This window comes from Python bivittatus, unplaced genomic scaffold, assembly GCF_059951505.1.
Source record: "Python bivittatus isolate LINGU-HERP-01145 unplaced genomic scaffold, Pbiv_v1 ctg000190_np1212, whole genome shotgun sequence".
Lineage (NCBI taxonomy): Eukaryota > Metazoa > Chordata > Lepidosauria > Squamata > Pythonidae > Python > Python bivittatus.
This window is the reverse complement of record NW_028277042.1, coordinates 11,397,965-11,411,057: the sequence shown is the minus strand read 5'-3', so window position 1 is coordinate 11,411,057 and position 13,093 is coordinate 11,397,965. Positions and strand designations below refer to the sequence as shown.

The following is a 13,093-nucleotide window of genomic DNA, read 5'->3' as shown; positions in this document are numbered from 1 at the left end:
GCCAGCGCCAACCCCCAGGGAGCGCGCCTGAAAAGCGCCCAGCCGCTCTCCCTTCCCGTCGGCTGAAGGCAGCGCCCAGCCGCCCGCGCGCAGCCGCAAAGGGGCGGCCTGGGCCGGGATCCGGAGCCCCCGAGGACGCGGCGGGCCGCCCTTTCTCCGGCTCCGCCCGGGCCCGTCTCTGTCTCCGTCTCGGCCATGGCGGGGCTGGGAGCGCGCAGCATCCTCGTGACCGGGGCTAACCGCGGCATCGGCCTGGAGCTCGTGCGGCAGCTCGCCGCCAAGCCGGACCCGCTGCGGTGGATCTTCGCCTGCAGCCGGGAGCCGGACGGGCAGCGCGAGCAGGTGCGCGCGCGCGCCCGGGCAGCCAGTCCGAACGTCTGAACGCTCGCTTCGCAGCCCGCTCCCCTCTCCTCCGCGTGCGTCCTCGTGCCGCGCTCCTGGGGGCACGCGAGCTGCGTTTCGCTCCGCTTCTTAGCCTTCGGTTTGGCGAGGATAACGACAAACCCGAGAGATGGGGAAGGCCAGCTTTCTGCGAAGAGTTTCTTTCCCTTATTTGGGAGGTGGTGGGTTTAAAAATAGTCTGCTTTGTTAAACCCTGGTTTATCTAGCCGTAGTTTAGCAAATAAACTACAGCTCAGGTGGCTGGGGTTAGAGGCAAGCGTGCAGAAAGACTTGGATGGCGCCAAGGCTGGATTTAAGATGGGGTGGGGGGGCTTGAAGATGTAGAGGCTGTATGATGGAAGTGTTAACAGAGGAGGAGGTTGGGGAACATCTGAATATGCCAAGGTGCATGAAGTGCCTGTGATGGAATGGGGAAGGACCATCTCTGAACCTGGGATGGTGTGAATGGATGCTGAAACAAAGTCGATCTTAATTAATGAGGGTCATGTGAGCCATACAGGAGGGCATCATTTATGGAAACTTTCATGTCTGGAATTATAATAAAGTGGGAACAGATTTTAAAAACCTGACTTTTTGAGAGGCCCCTTCAAATTGTGAGGCCCTAGGCAGTAGCTTGTTTACCTTCTGCTTAAATTGAGCCCTGGATGAAGCAAGGAACCATGTAGGCTTCTTGCCTAGAACATATTTCAAAGCGTGTTCCAAGTAAAACTATCTTGGAAAGCTAGACAATTGCCTCTTGGTTCACTTTATTCTTCATTGGACTTTGCTTTCCTCCTTCCCATTTGATTTTTGAAAACAAGGTCTGTTGCTCCAAGTTCCTCAGGCAGATAAAAAAAAAATCTAAAGTCAATAAATACACCAGGGCTGGGCTCCCTTGTAAGACCTTAAGGAGAACCAGGTGTTGGATTTTCCCCACGAGCTTAGCAAGTCTTTATAATACCTGGAAAAGTATTAAGTTCTCGATTCAGCCTGTTGGATCAGCAAAAACTTCTATAGAAGCCATTAAAATCAGTGGCTCTTTCTTCCAAAAGACTCAGATTATACAGGGTTAAGTGCTGGGTGTTCTCCTGTTTCTTGTCATGCTTGCTTGGAGTACTTTTAGTTGAATTTAGTGAAGACGCTCTTATTAGATTTGTTATACTTCAGTTTCTGTGCCTTTGCATTAGCCTCCCCAAACTGAGAGCCCTCCAGATGTTTGGACTTCAACTCCCAGAATTCTAAGTGTGGCCAGACTGGCTAGAACAGGGTTCCCCAACCTTGGTGACTCGAAGATGTGTGGACTTCAACTCCCAGAATTCCCCAGCCAGCCATGCTGGCTGGGGAATTCTGGGAGTTGTAGTCCACACATCTTCGAGTCGCCAAGGTTGAGGAACCCAGGGCTAGAAGATTTGAGGAGCCGAAGTTTAGAAGACTGATGTAGCTCTTAAGAAACTATTCCTTTCTGCCCATCCATGGAGGGCTATAGAGATTAGAGATTCCTTCTCCTTTCTGTCTGTTCCCTTAAGTGACTTTGAGGGAATGGGCAACAGCATATATGTTTCTAAACAAACTAAATAATGAATATGTCATCTCTTTTTCCTCAATCTGGGTGCCCTCCAGTATGTGGATCAACCCCTGGAGTTCTCAACAATGACCATGCTGACTGTAGATCCTTGGAAGTTGAAGTTCACCCATCTGGAAACTATTCCATCTCAAAACAGATTCTCAAGAAAGAATCCCATTTTGTCAATTTCACTTGCTGTTAGTCATAAAACTCCTTAGCTTGATTTTTCTGCTTATAGGTTTATATTTTATATTTTCTACTTATTGATTTTTCCAGCACCTTCTTTTTCTTCACAGTACCCCAAGGATCACCCTTGCAATTCTGGAACACATTATATTTCTTGGTTGAGGGTAGCTACATTTGTTCTAAAATAATAATCATAACAATAATTGGACAGGTAGGAATAGGTTTTGGAGGGAAGATGGTTTCAGGATGATGGATTAGAGCAAGCATCTTATGTTTAAATGAAACACTCTTCATGCTGATGGGAGATAACATCCTTGTAGTTCTTTATTGCCTTTCAACACAACAAATATTGCTGTGTCTAAAAAGCGGGTAAATGAATCAATGTTGGGCAGGAACAAAAAGGGAACCATATATTTCTGCTCTTGTTGAGTTCTATCTTTGGCTATCTAGTGGAGAAGCCATTCTCTGGTATAGAAATCTGCCTCCCTGTGGTCTTTTTATGTCACTACTGGATAACTTTCCTTACGTTTCTTCCCAAACTGAGCAGTACTTATAAAGTCAACAAAAATGGAACATCAATAGTTCCTTTTATTATTTCTTAAATATCTATCATTCCTCTATAATAATTTGAATGGATTGTGCATTGTTGTAGCTTTTTGTCCAAAGAAGTAGCTGAGCGAGGATTCCTGGTGCTCAGTTTTCCTAATAAAAATAGAATTATTTTTAGCAAGGATGCCCAATGAAGCTTTTGCATCTAACTTCGTTGGGCTAATTTTGCTTGGAAATGAACTCCTATTTCAGCCAGATGGAACACAGAATGAAGAACTGATATATTTGATTTGATAATTAGGCAGTCTCACCTCTCTGAATAATTTAAAATTTGCTCTGATGGCATGACACCTTCACCAAAGATGTAGGCCAAAGGTACATTTTCAATTTCTGCCTCTTTATAAGATTGCAGACCTGTTTCACATGCTGAGGGTTCAAGTTAGGGCTTTCTCCTGTCTGTAGCTCTAGGGATCAGTGCTGACAATGCTGGGCCAGAAGGATTAAAAGTCTGATTGGATATGCAGTAGCTACTTGTTTTCTGAATTCTTATTGATTCTACTCAGAAAGGTAAACTCTGCTTTAAATCATCCACCTGAAGTGAATGGCATTTTAAAGTGCTTAACTGTAGCTGGATGTTACTCATTCATTGGTTTTTAAGTCACCTGATAAAGAGTTCTAAGAAATTGATGGCTTGGAAACTCCGGTACCAGTCCGGGAATTATCATCTATCTATTGTTGTTCTTTATTCTTGTTTCTCTCTTTTCAGGTGTTGAGAAGACTGGCCTTGAGTCACCCTAATCTTATAGTGGTAAAACTGGGTATGCCCCTTTTTACTCTTCTATGCTCTGCATGTCCACCAGTTGACCTACAGTTTTTTTTAAATTATTTGTATATTTTCTCTAAGTAATGTTTTAGAAAGAATGAAGGTAGATTGAATAGTAGCTAATCATCCCCCTTCTTTTTCTTTCTCATTTTAAATACTAATATCCAGAGTTCCTTGTTTATTTGTTTATTTATTTATTTATGCAATTTCTATAGCCCGCCATCTCAATCCAAGTGACTCTGGGCGGCGAGCAATTTAATAATTAAAACCATTAAAACAATTTCAAATTATACATATAGGCAGCTGACCATTATAAAAATTACATCAAAATCAACTCTTTCCTCTCTAGTTCTCAGTTATTGCCAGTACCTATTATATACCAGATCTGTACTGGTGTGTGACCGTAATAAATTTTAAATAAAATAAAATAAATATATACCAGATCTATAAATGTATATATGCATCCTAGCTAAATATGTATATGACGTGACCTATTCTGGTAATGAAATAGCTGCAAGAAAACAACTACACTCAGCAAACACCCAGTTCAACCCTGAGCTACATGTATTCTCTACTATTGAAATGTTTATATTTTTAAATAAAAAAGGCTGTTCAAAATAAATGTTTCCCCAAAGTGACTTACAAAAGATTTTGATATTATAATTTCCTCAGTCCCACGGGGAAAAAAGAGCAACTCACAGGGTTGTTGTAAGAATATGGTGGAAAAGCTTACGGTTCTTGAAAAAGGGGGGAAATAAAAATAAAATGTAGGCTCTAAAGAATTTGCATGGATGGATGGATGATGTCCAGAAGTGCTCAGTGAAGTTTGAGCCTAAATGCTCCTGCAATTTTTGTATGTCTAACATCCCATCTTCTTCTCCTTCCCAGAAGTTACAAATCTTGCAAGCATTAGGGAAGCTGCGACTTTGGTTGAAACCCATCTAAGAGGCGCAGGGCTTAACATGTTGATAAACAATGCTGCCATTTTTACTGAGAACACTCTTGAAACCACACGTCTTGAAGACATGATAAGTGGGTACACAACTAATGTGGTTGGACCATTGATGGTGAGCCAGGTATGGCTGTGTTGAGTGTGGATACTACAGCTCGAATGATGCACTTTATCAGATACCTGAAGTCTTGTCCTCTGTTGGTAAGTGTGTGTGTGTTTCTACATGTGTGTACAAGCGCGCACACACACACACACACACACACAGGTTTTGAGAAAAAGACCTGTCTACAACTGGGTTAGATGGCAAGGAAAAATCACTTGAAATACCTTTTGTGAAGGACAGTTTCCAGTTCAGAATGGAATTTGGGGGGGATATGTAAGGGTTTGAACTTTAAAGATTTAATCTGCTGTAGCAAACCTTGTCATAGCAGTCCGTAAATGATGAAGTGGGTATTTAAACAATCACAGTTAGAAATGAACCTCAAGTGAGTGTCATTCCTCACTTGTCTGGTAAGTTGATCTCTCTTCAAATTCCACAGTTGTAGTTCAACTTGCACTTCAGCCTACCTTGGCTGATTTAGAAAGCTAAGCTGAGTCAGGTCTGGTTAATACTTGGATGGGAGACAACCTGGAAAGGCTAGGGCTATAGACTAAATTGAAAAGTTGAAAAAAACCATCCTATAAAAATGCATAATGCCAAGAAAGGTGACTTTACAATGGAAACACTCCCCTGAAATGAAGCATTGTTTGGAATAATGTTATTTTGATGTCAAATATGTATGCCATAGGCAAGATTTGAATTAATGGAGAGGAAGAGTGTGGGGGATGACTACAGCCCACCCCAAAGCTGAATCCATTAGCTTTTTTAAAGACCCAGAACCCTGATAATGGTAACTAAGAGGAGTTCAGAGGTTGTAGCCTCCCAAGCTGACGTCAGCTTTTTTTGCTCCACAATTGGCCATCCAGATGGCCATTCCTTATCCATCAATGCTTGGGGTTTCAACATCAGGATCCTTGCAAGTGGTTTAGTAGTGCGGCGAAGGAGGAAATTGTGTGGAAGTGCCTTAGTTTTAACTTGGGCAAACCAGCTGGCGTGAGCTACTCTGTGCAGCTTACAACTAAAATAACAATAAACACCAAATCCAGCACTTCTGGTCCCTGAATCACAATAGCCACTCTCATTTTAGCTTTGGGGGTTGTGTGAAACCATTCTGTATGTTTAGTTATGGCTCAGTTGCTGATGCAGACCCAGCAAATTGAATTAAGTTAACCATCAGAAAGGATATTGTGAGAGCCCAGCTTTACTATATAATGACAATGTCAGAATTGTTGCAAGTCCAACCAGAAGTTTAGTTAGGTGACTTTGGGCCCAGAATTGGGCTACATCACACGGAAGCAGAAAGTCAGATAAGAACGTAAGAGGACGCTAAGCCCCCGTGACTGTTGCTTTGCAGGAACCAAAGTTTCAGCCGTGCTGCCAAAGTAGAGGAACATGCAAATACATTTTCTCGGATTCTGAGGAAGGATGAAAACGTAACTGAAAAAATATTTGACTATAGACTGTAACATGAGAAAACAAACACTGTTGGGACTGAAGCAAAGTGAAATCAAACGGGCACCTTGTTGGAGGAGAGCCGTGTTATTCTGTGGTGGCAAAAAATCAGGAGGAGTCTGCTATCACCTTTTCCAACTTACACATTTTATTAAAAGCCATAAGCTTTTGTGACTTGCAGCTCACTTCATCAGGTGAATGTACGCCATGCATGTCATAAAATGAGCTGCAGGTCATGAAAGCCTATGCCTTCTAATAAATTTTGTAAAATGGAAAAGGTGCTACTAGGCTCCTTCAAGCGGGTGCAAGGACTATTCCCAGCTTGCTAATGTAAACTTTCTCTCTGTGGCAGGCTTTCCTGCCTCTGTTAAGGAGAGCAGCCGAAGCAAGTGGAGAGAAAGGGTTAAGCTGCAACAAGGCCGCCATTGTCAATATTTCCTCAGCCTTGGGCTCCGTTGAGTTAGCCCACAAAAATTACAGCAAGCCTGTGATCCCGTATCGTTGCAGCAAGGTAGGCGCTGTTGTGCACTCCCCAAAGCATGCTGGGCTCCCTCTTTTCTTCCTCTTCTAAAGCATGGGGAGACCATCGTGGACCACTTTGTTTTGCAAATGTGACTTCAACACAATGGTAGGAAAGGTGCCCTAACTACTTAAAAAATAATAATTTAAAAGAGAAGCTGACTTGAGATGAGGAGGATCATCTTCCCCAGTTTTTCTTTGGGTGATAGCTCCCATTTTGGGAGAGTGCCCACAATTTCCCTGAAAAATTCCATTTGCACCTACTGGCCCAGAAATGATGACCTACCTCTGGCTTCACTTTGGTTTGCAAGTATAGTTCAAAATCAACAGGAAACTCTGATTTGCAACTGCTCCCGTTGGGTGTACAACTGGATAGCAAATGACCACCTTTCCTTTGCGTGATGTGTGAAAATCTGCACCAATGGAAACAGATACAGTGGTACCTCGGTTCACGAACTTAATTCGTTCCGCGACTCTGGTCGCGACCCGAATTGGTTGCGACCCGAATCAAATTTCCCCATAAGGTTCAATGTAATTACGGTTAATCCGTTCTGAACCATATGTATTTTTTTTTTTAACCACAAAAATATGACACAAAGTACAGTATGAAGAGAGAGAACGCTAACCTTGCTCGGAGCGACTTCTGGCGTGGAGGACAGGAAGGCAGGTGGGGTGGCGGTTATTGCTTGGAGGGAGAGTCCCCCTCCCTACAGGAAGCCACAACCACGTGTCACGGCAGGGAAAATGGCCGCGGATCCTGTTCGTCACCCGATCCGGCGTTTGCGAACGGAAGCAAAATTTTGGGAACGGTGCTGTTCGTGACCCAAATTGGTCGTGAACAGAAGCGTTCGTGACCCGAGGTACCACTGTACTTAGCTCTCCCTCCTGATCACATCAGCTGTCTCTCCATTCTCTTCCTTCCTACAGGCAGCCCTCAATATGTTGACAAAATGTCAGGCTCTGAGTTATGAAGAAGAAGGGATCTTGTGCACTGCGGTTCATCCAGGCTGGGTGAAGACTGACATGGGGACCCAACAGGTGGGTGGCATCGGGGCAGCTCTTTAAGCGAACAAACATGTAACGTGCTCCTCCCAAAGCTCTGGGTAAAGGGATCTCCTGCTTCCTTCCAAGGTGTGCTACTTTCAAGAGGCAGTTCTGCAAATAAAAGTCAGGGAATGTTGTAAACTAAGGGCCCCATTCTCCTTGGAAACAGAACCAGTGGGAGACAGGCAAAGATAAATGAGATTTATTGTGGTTTTACAGCCTGACCCCTATGAAATGTTTATGCAAAGCCCTGGACTGTTAATCAATTCTCTCCTTTTTTCACACACATTCCTACATCCACAAGCATTCTGTGGGGAGCAACCTCTACAAGGGGAATGAGAAAGAGGAAAGAGACCAGGAGATTGGCAGGTGTGAGCATGGAACCTAATTGTGGAATACAGAAAAGGCTGCCTCTCTCCAAAACCTCTGGAGTCCTTTATCAAACCTTCTCCTTATCGTTCTCCTTTCTGTTTGGGATCAGCATTCCTTTTGGGGAGAACAATAGCAGAGAGAGGTTGTTTGCTGCATCAGAGAGGTGAATCTAAAGGTTTGCCATGGGAGAAGCAGAATGGAATAAATAGAATATGGGTAGACCAGACAGGACAATAGCAGCAGCTGGGTCCCCATCCTTGCTGTGGATGCCAACAGTGGTGAGGGGTACAACTTGAGTGTATTTTGCCATATGAACTGACTACCTGTGGCCTGCGTGAACCATGGGGCATGCGTTGCTGACTGTTGCTAGTGCATCTGAGATGGAACCTAGAGAGGACTGGGCAAAACTTTCTGATCCAGAATGGTCTAACCCTCAAGTGGGCTGTTCCAACTTTGGACCAATCTTGGAACATATGGGCTTTGTTGGGCTTTGTTGGGCAGAGGACAGTTTGTGAGCTGTGCAGTCAACGCAAAGAAGGGACTTCATGAGCAGCAGTGAAACATCACTAAGGCCATAAAAAGAAAACATGGTCCATTAAGGCAAACAACTTATGCTCTAAGGTTTAATCAGCCTGTCTCATGGAGTTAATTTAAAGCTGAAGGGAGCAGAGTCAAACTAGAGGATGGGCCTGTTTTTCATGTAGAAGATGCAGCACCCAGCAGGTAAGAATACAACTTTATCAACTTAGAAAGAAGTCCAGTTCGTTGTCTCTCTTCTTATCTCTCGCAGGCTGACTTGACTGTAGAAGAGAGCGTGCAGGGCATTCTCCAGGTATTCTCCAAGCTCAATCATGAGCACAGTGGAGCATTCGTGAATTGGAAGGGACAGAAGGTCCCTTGGTGAAAGTCTGGGATTTCAGCCATAGGCTGAAAGATCCAGCTTATGTTGCAACAGAAATTCTGCCCCAGAAGATGATGCAGTTTCAAAGTGGGCAACCTGGAGGTGTGCACCTTACTTATCTCTTACGTCCACCGTTGGCTGAAAAAGCTTGCTAGGCTCCAGAATGATTGTAATTAATTTCCTTTCATGGAAGGAAGGATTATGAAGTTTTCTTACTCCAACTGGAAGATTTGCTTGAAGTGGTAGCAGTAAGTTATGAAATTCCTTATTGCTGATTTACACTTCATGTTAAGTCTACAAACCTGACTTTGTACTGTGCTATGCTGAATCTAGTTAAATATAAAATAAAACTCAATCTGATGATTTCTATGGGTTGCTGCTGTTACGCTTTCTAGCCCTTGTGATACTTGAAGGAAATCCTGGGGTTAAAAAACGTGCACGTTCAGGCTGGCTTTATGTGGTTTGCTTCGTTTGGGGTTTGTATGCAAACCCAGTTTATTGGGTTGGTTTGTAAACTATGGTAAATTAAAATCATGGCTTGAACCACCTCTATCTGTCAATATTTTACTGCCCTCCTGCACTTGAATTCCCAGCATCCTTCGCTGTAGGGACATGCTAACTGGTGTTGGACAACCACGATTCTGTCCTTGGTAAGAGTTTAAAGGATTTTGCAGAACAGCCACATGGTGGCCCCAAAAACACTGTTCTTAAATCCAGAGAAGAACCTGCTCTACATTGATGGGGGAATTATGGTGAATAAATTCCCCAGATGGAGTTTCCTGTCTGTTTCCTAATGGAAGAGGAAGTCTGTAGTTTAGGCTTGGTGGATTGAGGGGCAAGGTGAAGTCCAGCATTTTCCATTAGGGGCTGGGTTCAGATGTCAGGAAATCCGAGGTGGACCGCCTCTAAGAGCTTGGGGGATGGCATGTTTTTGAAGGGGCTGAAGATGGGACTGGGACTGGGTGGTGAACTGTTCCCACTCTCACACTTAACAACACACAGACACACACACACACCCCTAACAGTCTGAAGGTGCAGTGCCAAAATTTAGTGGTGTGATGCTCTGCAGGATGAGTTTTTCAGAGTTAGAAATGGCAGTGGTTTGCCTCCCGGTCCCAACTAATTGGAAGGAAACACATTTTTAGTGGCATGATTTGGGGTGTTTGGGAGCTCATATGACCTGCAAACTGCCCATCCCTGTGCTAAATTGTAATGTGGTTTCTCTGGAATTAGCTTACTGAACTGAGCCAATTATAGCTTATAAATAACAGTTAATGCAGTGTATGCAACCAGCCAATTGTGGCTCAGTTAAACAGCTGTGATTTGTATTAAGCCAGCGTGACCCAACGCGGCAGCCACAATTCTGTACGGTGCCCATAAGGCTGTTCCCATATTTTGCCTCCCTGTTCCAACACGGCCACCTTTGTGTTTTGCGCGTAACTTTTTTCACAGGGCACCTGTGCAGTGAAATGCTGGCTCTCCAGGTCTTGTGAACCTTTCCACTGTTCGCCAACTTCAGCCTGAGTGGCTGCTAAGGGTGATGGGAGCTGTGGTCCAAGTGCACCCTCCCCCTGCTTCTGATATCAACCACAAGTGGAGGAGAACCAATCTGCAGCCAGTTATATCCAAATAATGGCTGAGACGTGAAGAGCTGACGGTGTCTCGCAGCAAAGAGCCCTTTGAGATGGACCTTCCACTTTGTCTGCCGAGGAGGAGATTCTTCTGCTGATTGCATTTTTCTGGCTGTTTCTTGTCATGTGGGATTTCCCTGTTTCAACCAGTTCTGCCACCTGTGCAATCAAGCCCAGCTTCCATTGTTGCTGCTGGATCTTAATACTAGGGAAAGGAAACAGCTGCATTTCTAGGAGAGGGAATGGGCTTCCTGCTGGCTTCAGAGTCAACGTGCTCATCCTCAGTGCTTCTGGGAGGGGGGAAAAAAAGCAAAGCAAAGGGAAACCCCGATTTTCTTTGCTTGCGTGGGTTTGTCTTTATTTCCCGAACTTTCTTTGGGTGAAGGGGCAGAAATAACTATGTGATTAGGGTCTACATTAAACTAAAGAAAACAAGGATTTCCATGGTTTGTGATAGTATTAAAGTATCCTTTTGGAGGATCTGAAACGAACTGTTCCAATAGAAGAGAACATATGTAGCTCAGGGTTGAACTGTGAAGTCCTTGGTGCTCTCTGAGCTTGGTTGTCTGCTTGCAGACGTTTCATTACCTGACTAGGTAACATCATCAGGGCGAGGGAGTGTGGGGTTTGCTCCCTGTTCATATCCAGTAGCTTGCCCTGCCAGTGTTGGGGTGTGGTTTTCTCCTTGGGAGTTCCTTGATTAAGGTATTGTTTTCTGTTTGATTGTTTGTCTGGTGTCAATCCCTGCTTATCTGGGTGTTGGTTGCTGGAGAGGATGAGTTCTGGTCTTTTTGTTTCCTTCTTAGCTTTTTTATTGTCTCTTGAATGGTGTGTAAATGTGGTTTGCACATGAACCACATTTGAATGAACTGTTGAATTCAAACACATTTGAATTCACATTTGAAAACACACTGGAATTCAAACACATTTGAATGAACTGTTTCTGGCAAAAAATCAGGAAGCTGGTAGCACTTTTTCTGGCTAACAAACTTCATTAACAGGTATAAGCTTTTGTGAACTGCAACTTATTTCATCAGACACATAGCATGGTTCGTTTTTTGCCACCACAGACTAACTCAGTTCTTCTCCTACAAACTGTTTCTGTGCTCTACTTCTCCTTGGCCAAAATCCTGTGATTTTGACCTATGATAGGAGATAGATTAGGTGCTGATGTGGTTTCAGGACTGGTTGCTGAACCTTTTTGTTTTCCCCTGGATATGAGATACAAGCAGACAGTGATAACATCTACCAGTTGCTTCCTCTCAATGTCTCCATTTTATGAGCTAATTTTGAAGTGGCTAAAATACCTGGCTCCCCCCCCCCCACTCCCCGGCATCCCTGCTTACTTCTCTCCATCCCTCCATTTTGTAACCTCTTGCTTGGTTAAAGGTTTTTGAGAAGGTGAATGGGACAATCAGAATAAGCTGTCATATTTCTTCAGGAAATGAACCAACATATCACAAAGAGGACAGGCTCTTTCATGTCAAAGGATATCCAGATGAAAATGGAATATTTAGAACAGATCAGGGTTGACTATAAGCGTGATTAAATTCTATGAATTAAGTTCATACAGTTCTCTTTCTCTTTCTATTATTTTATTGTTTGTTGATATGGACACATGATTAATCAATAATCTAAATCTTGTTCTGTTATGGATGGGCCTAAGAAAGCAGTTAGCCAACTGTGCATTTTGGATTTCTTTTTTTTAATGAACCAAGATTGGGAAACCCTGCCATCTGTACTGGAGCAAAATGTCTGTTGGTTTGCAGAAATCCATACCATAATCTTTTTGCAATTATTTAGCCCCTCCTGGCACATTGTTTCATCTTAGTTACTCTATTGCTATCCTCAAACATTCCATGTTTATAACAGAATAAGAGCATAATAACTCCTTTGCTTGCCAAAATTATTTTTATGTTTATAGGGCAGCCACCAGGCAGGAGATGAAGTTGCTTCCCCATTATTGATAGCTGCTGCTATTATTTTATTTTGTTTTTTTGAGCTTGCTTGAATTTTTTTTTTACAACTACAGTATTAAAACTGATCTACCCCAAGGGCTGGGCCTGCATAGCACATGGAACCACTAAGTAGCTAACCATATTATGCGAACAACCTGTCTATTTAGTTTATTATTTGGCGTGCTATGTAAATCCAGAAAACCTGCTTATGTAGTCATTAATAAGTTAAGAACATACAAACTTGTTGCACAAACACAATCAACAATTTTAAAAATTCTGAACAGTTCAGCAACATACCTACAGTTTCCAGAGAAAGAAAATAAAAGGAAGCGAGAAGGTCCCTAAGGTGACTTCAGCAATGTTCAGGAAGAGGTCCACATCATGGACAAGGGTATGCTCCTTCACCACCACTGACCAAGCTATGGTGGTATTCAGCAAAGATTCCTCTTAATTCTCTATGGCAGTGTTTCTCAACCTTGGCAACATTTAAGACATGTGGACTTCAACTCCCAGAATTCTCCAGCCAGCATGCTGGCTGGGGAATTCTGGGAGTTGAAGTCCACACGTCTTAAAGTTGCCAGGGTTGAGAAACACTGCTCTATGGATAGACTGGTAGAGAACAAGGCAAGCCTTTAGTGACTCAGAACTGTAAAAAATTATG

At 43.4% G+C, this 13,093-nt stretch overlaps 1 protein-coding gene across 2 annotated transcripts; it reads left to right on the top strand.

The window, feature by feature from the left end:
* The first annotated feature begins 58 nt into the window (after window positions 1-58).
* On the top strand, window positions 59-9,386 carry LOC103061632 (uncharacterized). Of its 2 annotated transcripts, XM_088136046.1 has the most exons (6): window positions 59-342; window positions 3,447-3,498; window positions 4,392-4,579; window positions 6,360-6,518; window positions 7,454-7,564; window positions 8,733-9,386. In XM_088136046.1, exons 1-6 carry the CDS (start codon window positions 196-198, stop codon window positions 8,844-8,846), a joined length of 771 nt encoding a protein of 256 aa, XP_087992172.1. In that variant the 5' UTR covers window positions 59-195; the 3' UTR covers window positions 8,847-9,386. The 2 variants fall into 2 exon arrangements, with proteins under 2 accessions (XP_087992172.1, XP_087992173.1); XM_088136047.1 differs by lacking the exon at window positions 6,360-6,518.
* The last annotated feature ends 3,707 nt before the right edge of the window (window positions 9,387-13,093 follow it).

Bases quoted from the DNA above. Each gene is read 5' to 3' on its own strand.
- LOC103061632 (XM_088136046.1), top strand. From the start codon at position 196: ATGGCGGGGCTGGGAGCGCGCAGCATCCTCGTGACCGGGGCTAACCGC. The intron at 3,499-4,391 runs GTATGCCCCTTT...TCTCCTTCCCAG, and splicing joins TCTTATAGTGGTAAAACTGG to AAGTTACAAATCTTGCAAGC. The intron at 4,580-6,359 runs GTATGGCTGTGT...TCTCTGTGGCAG, and splicing joins GACCATTGATGGTGAGCCAG to GCTTTCCTGCCTCTGTTAAG.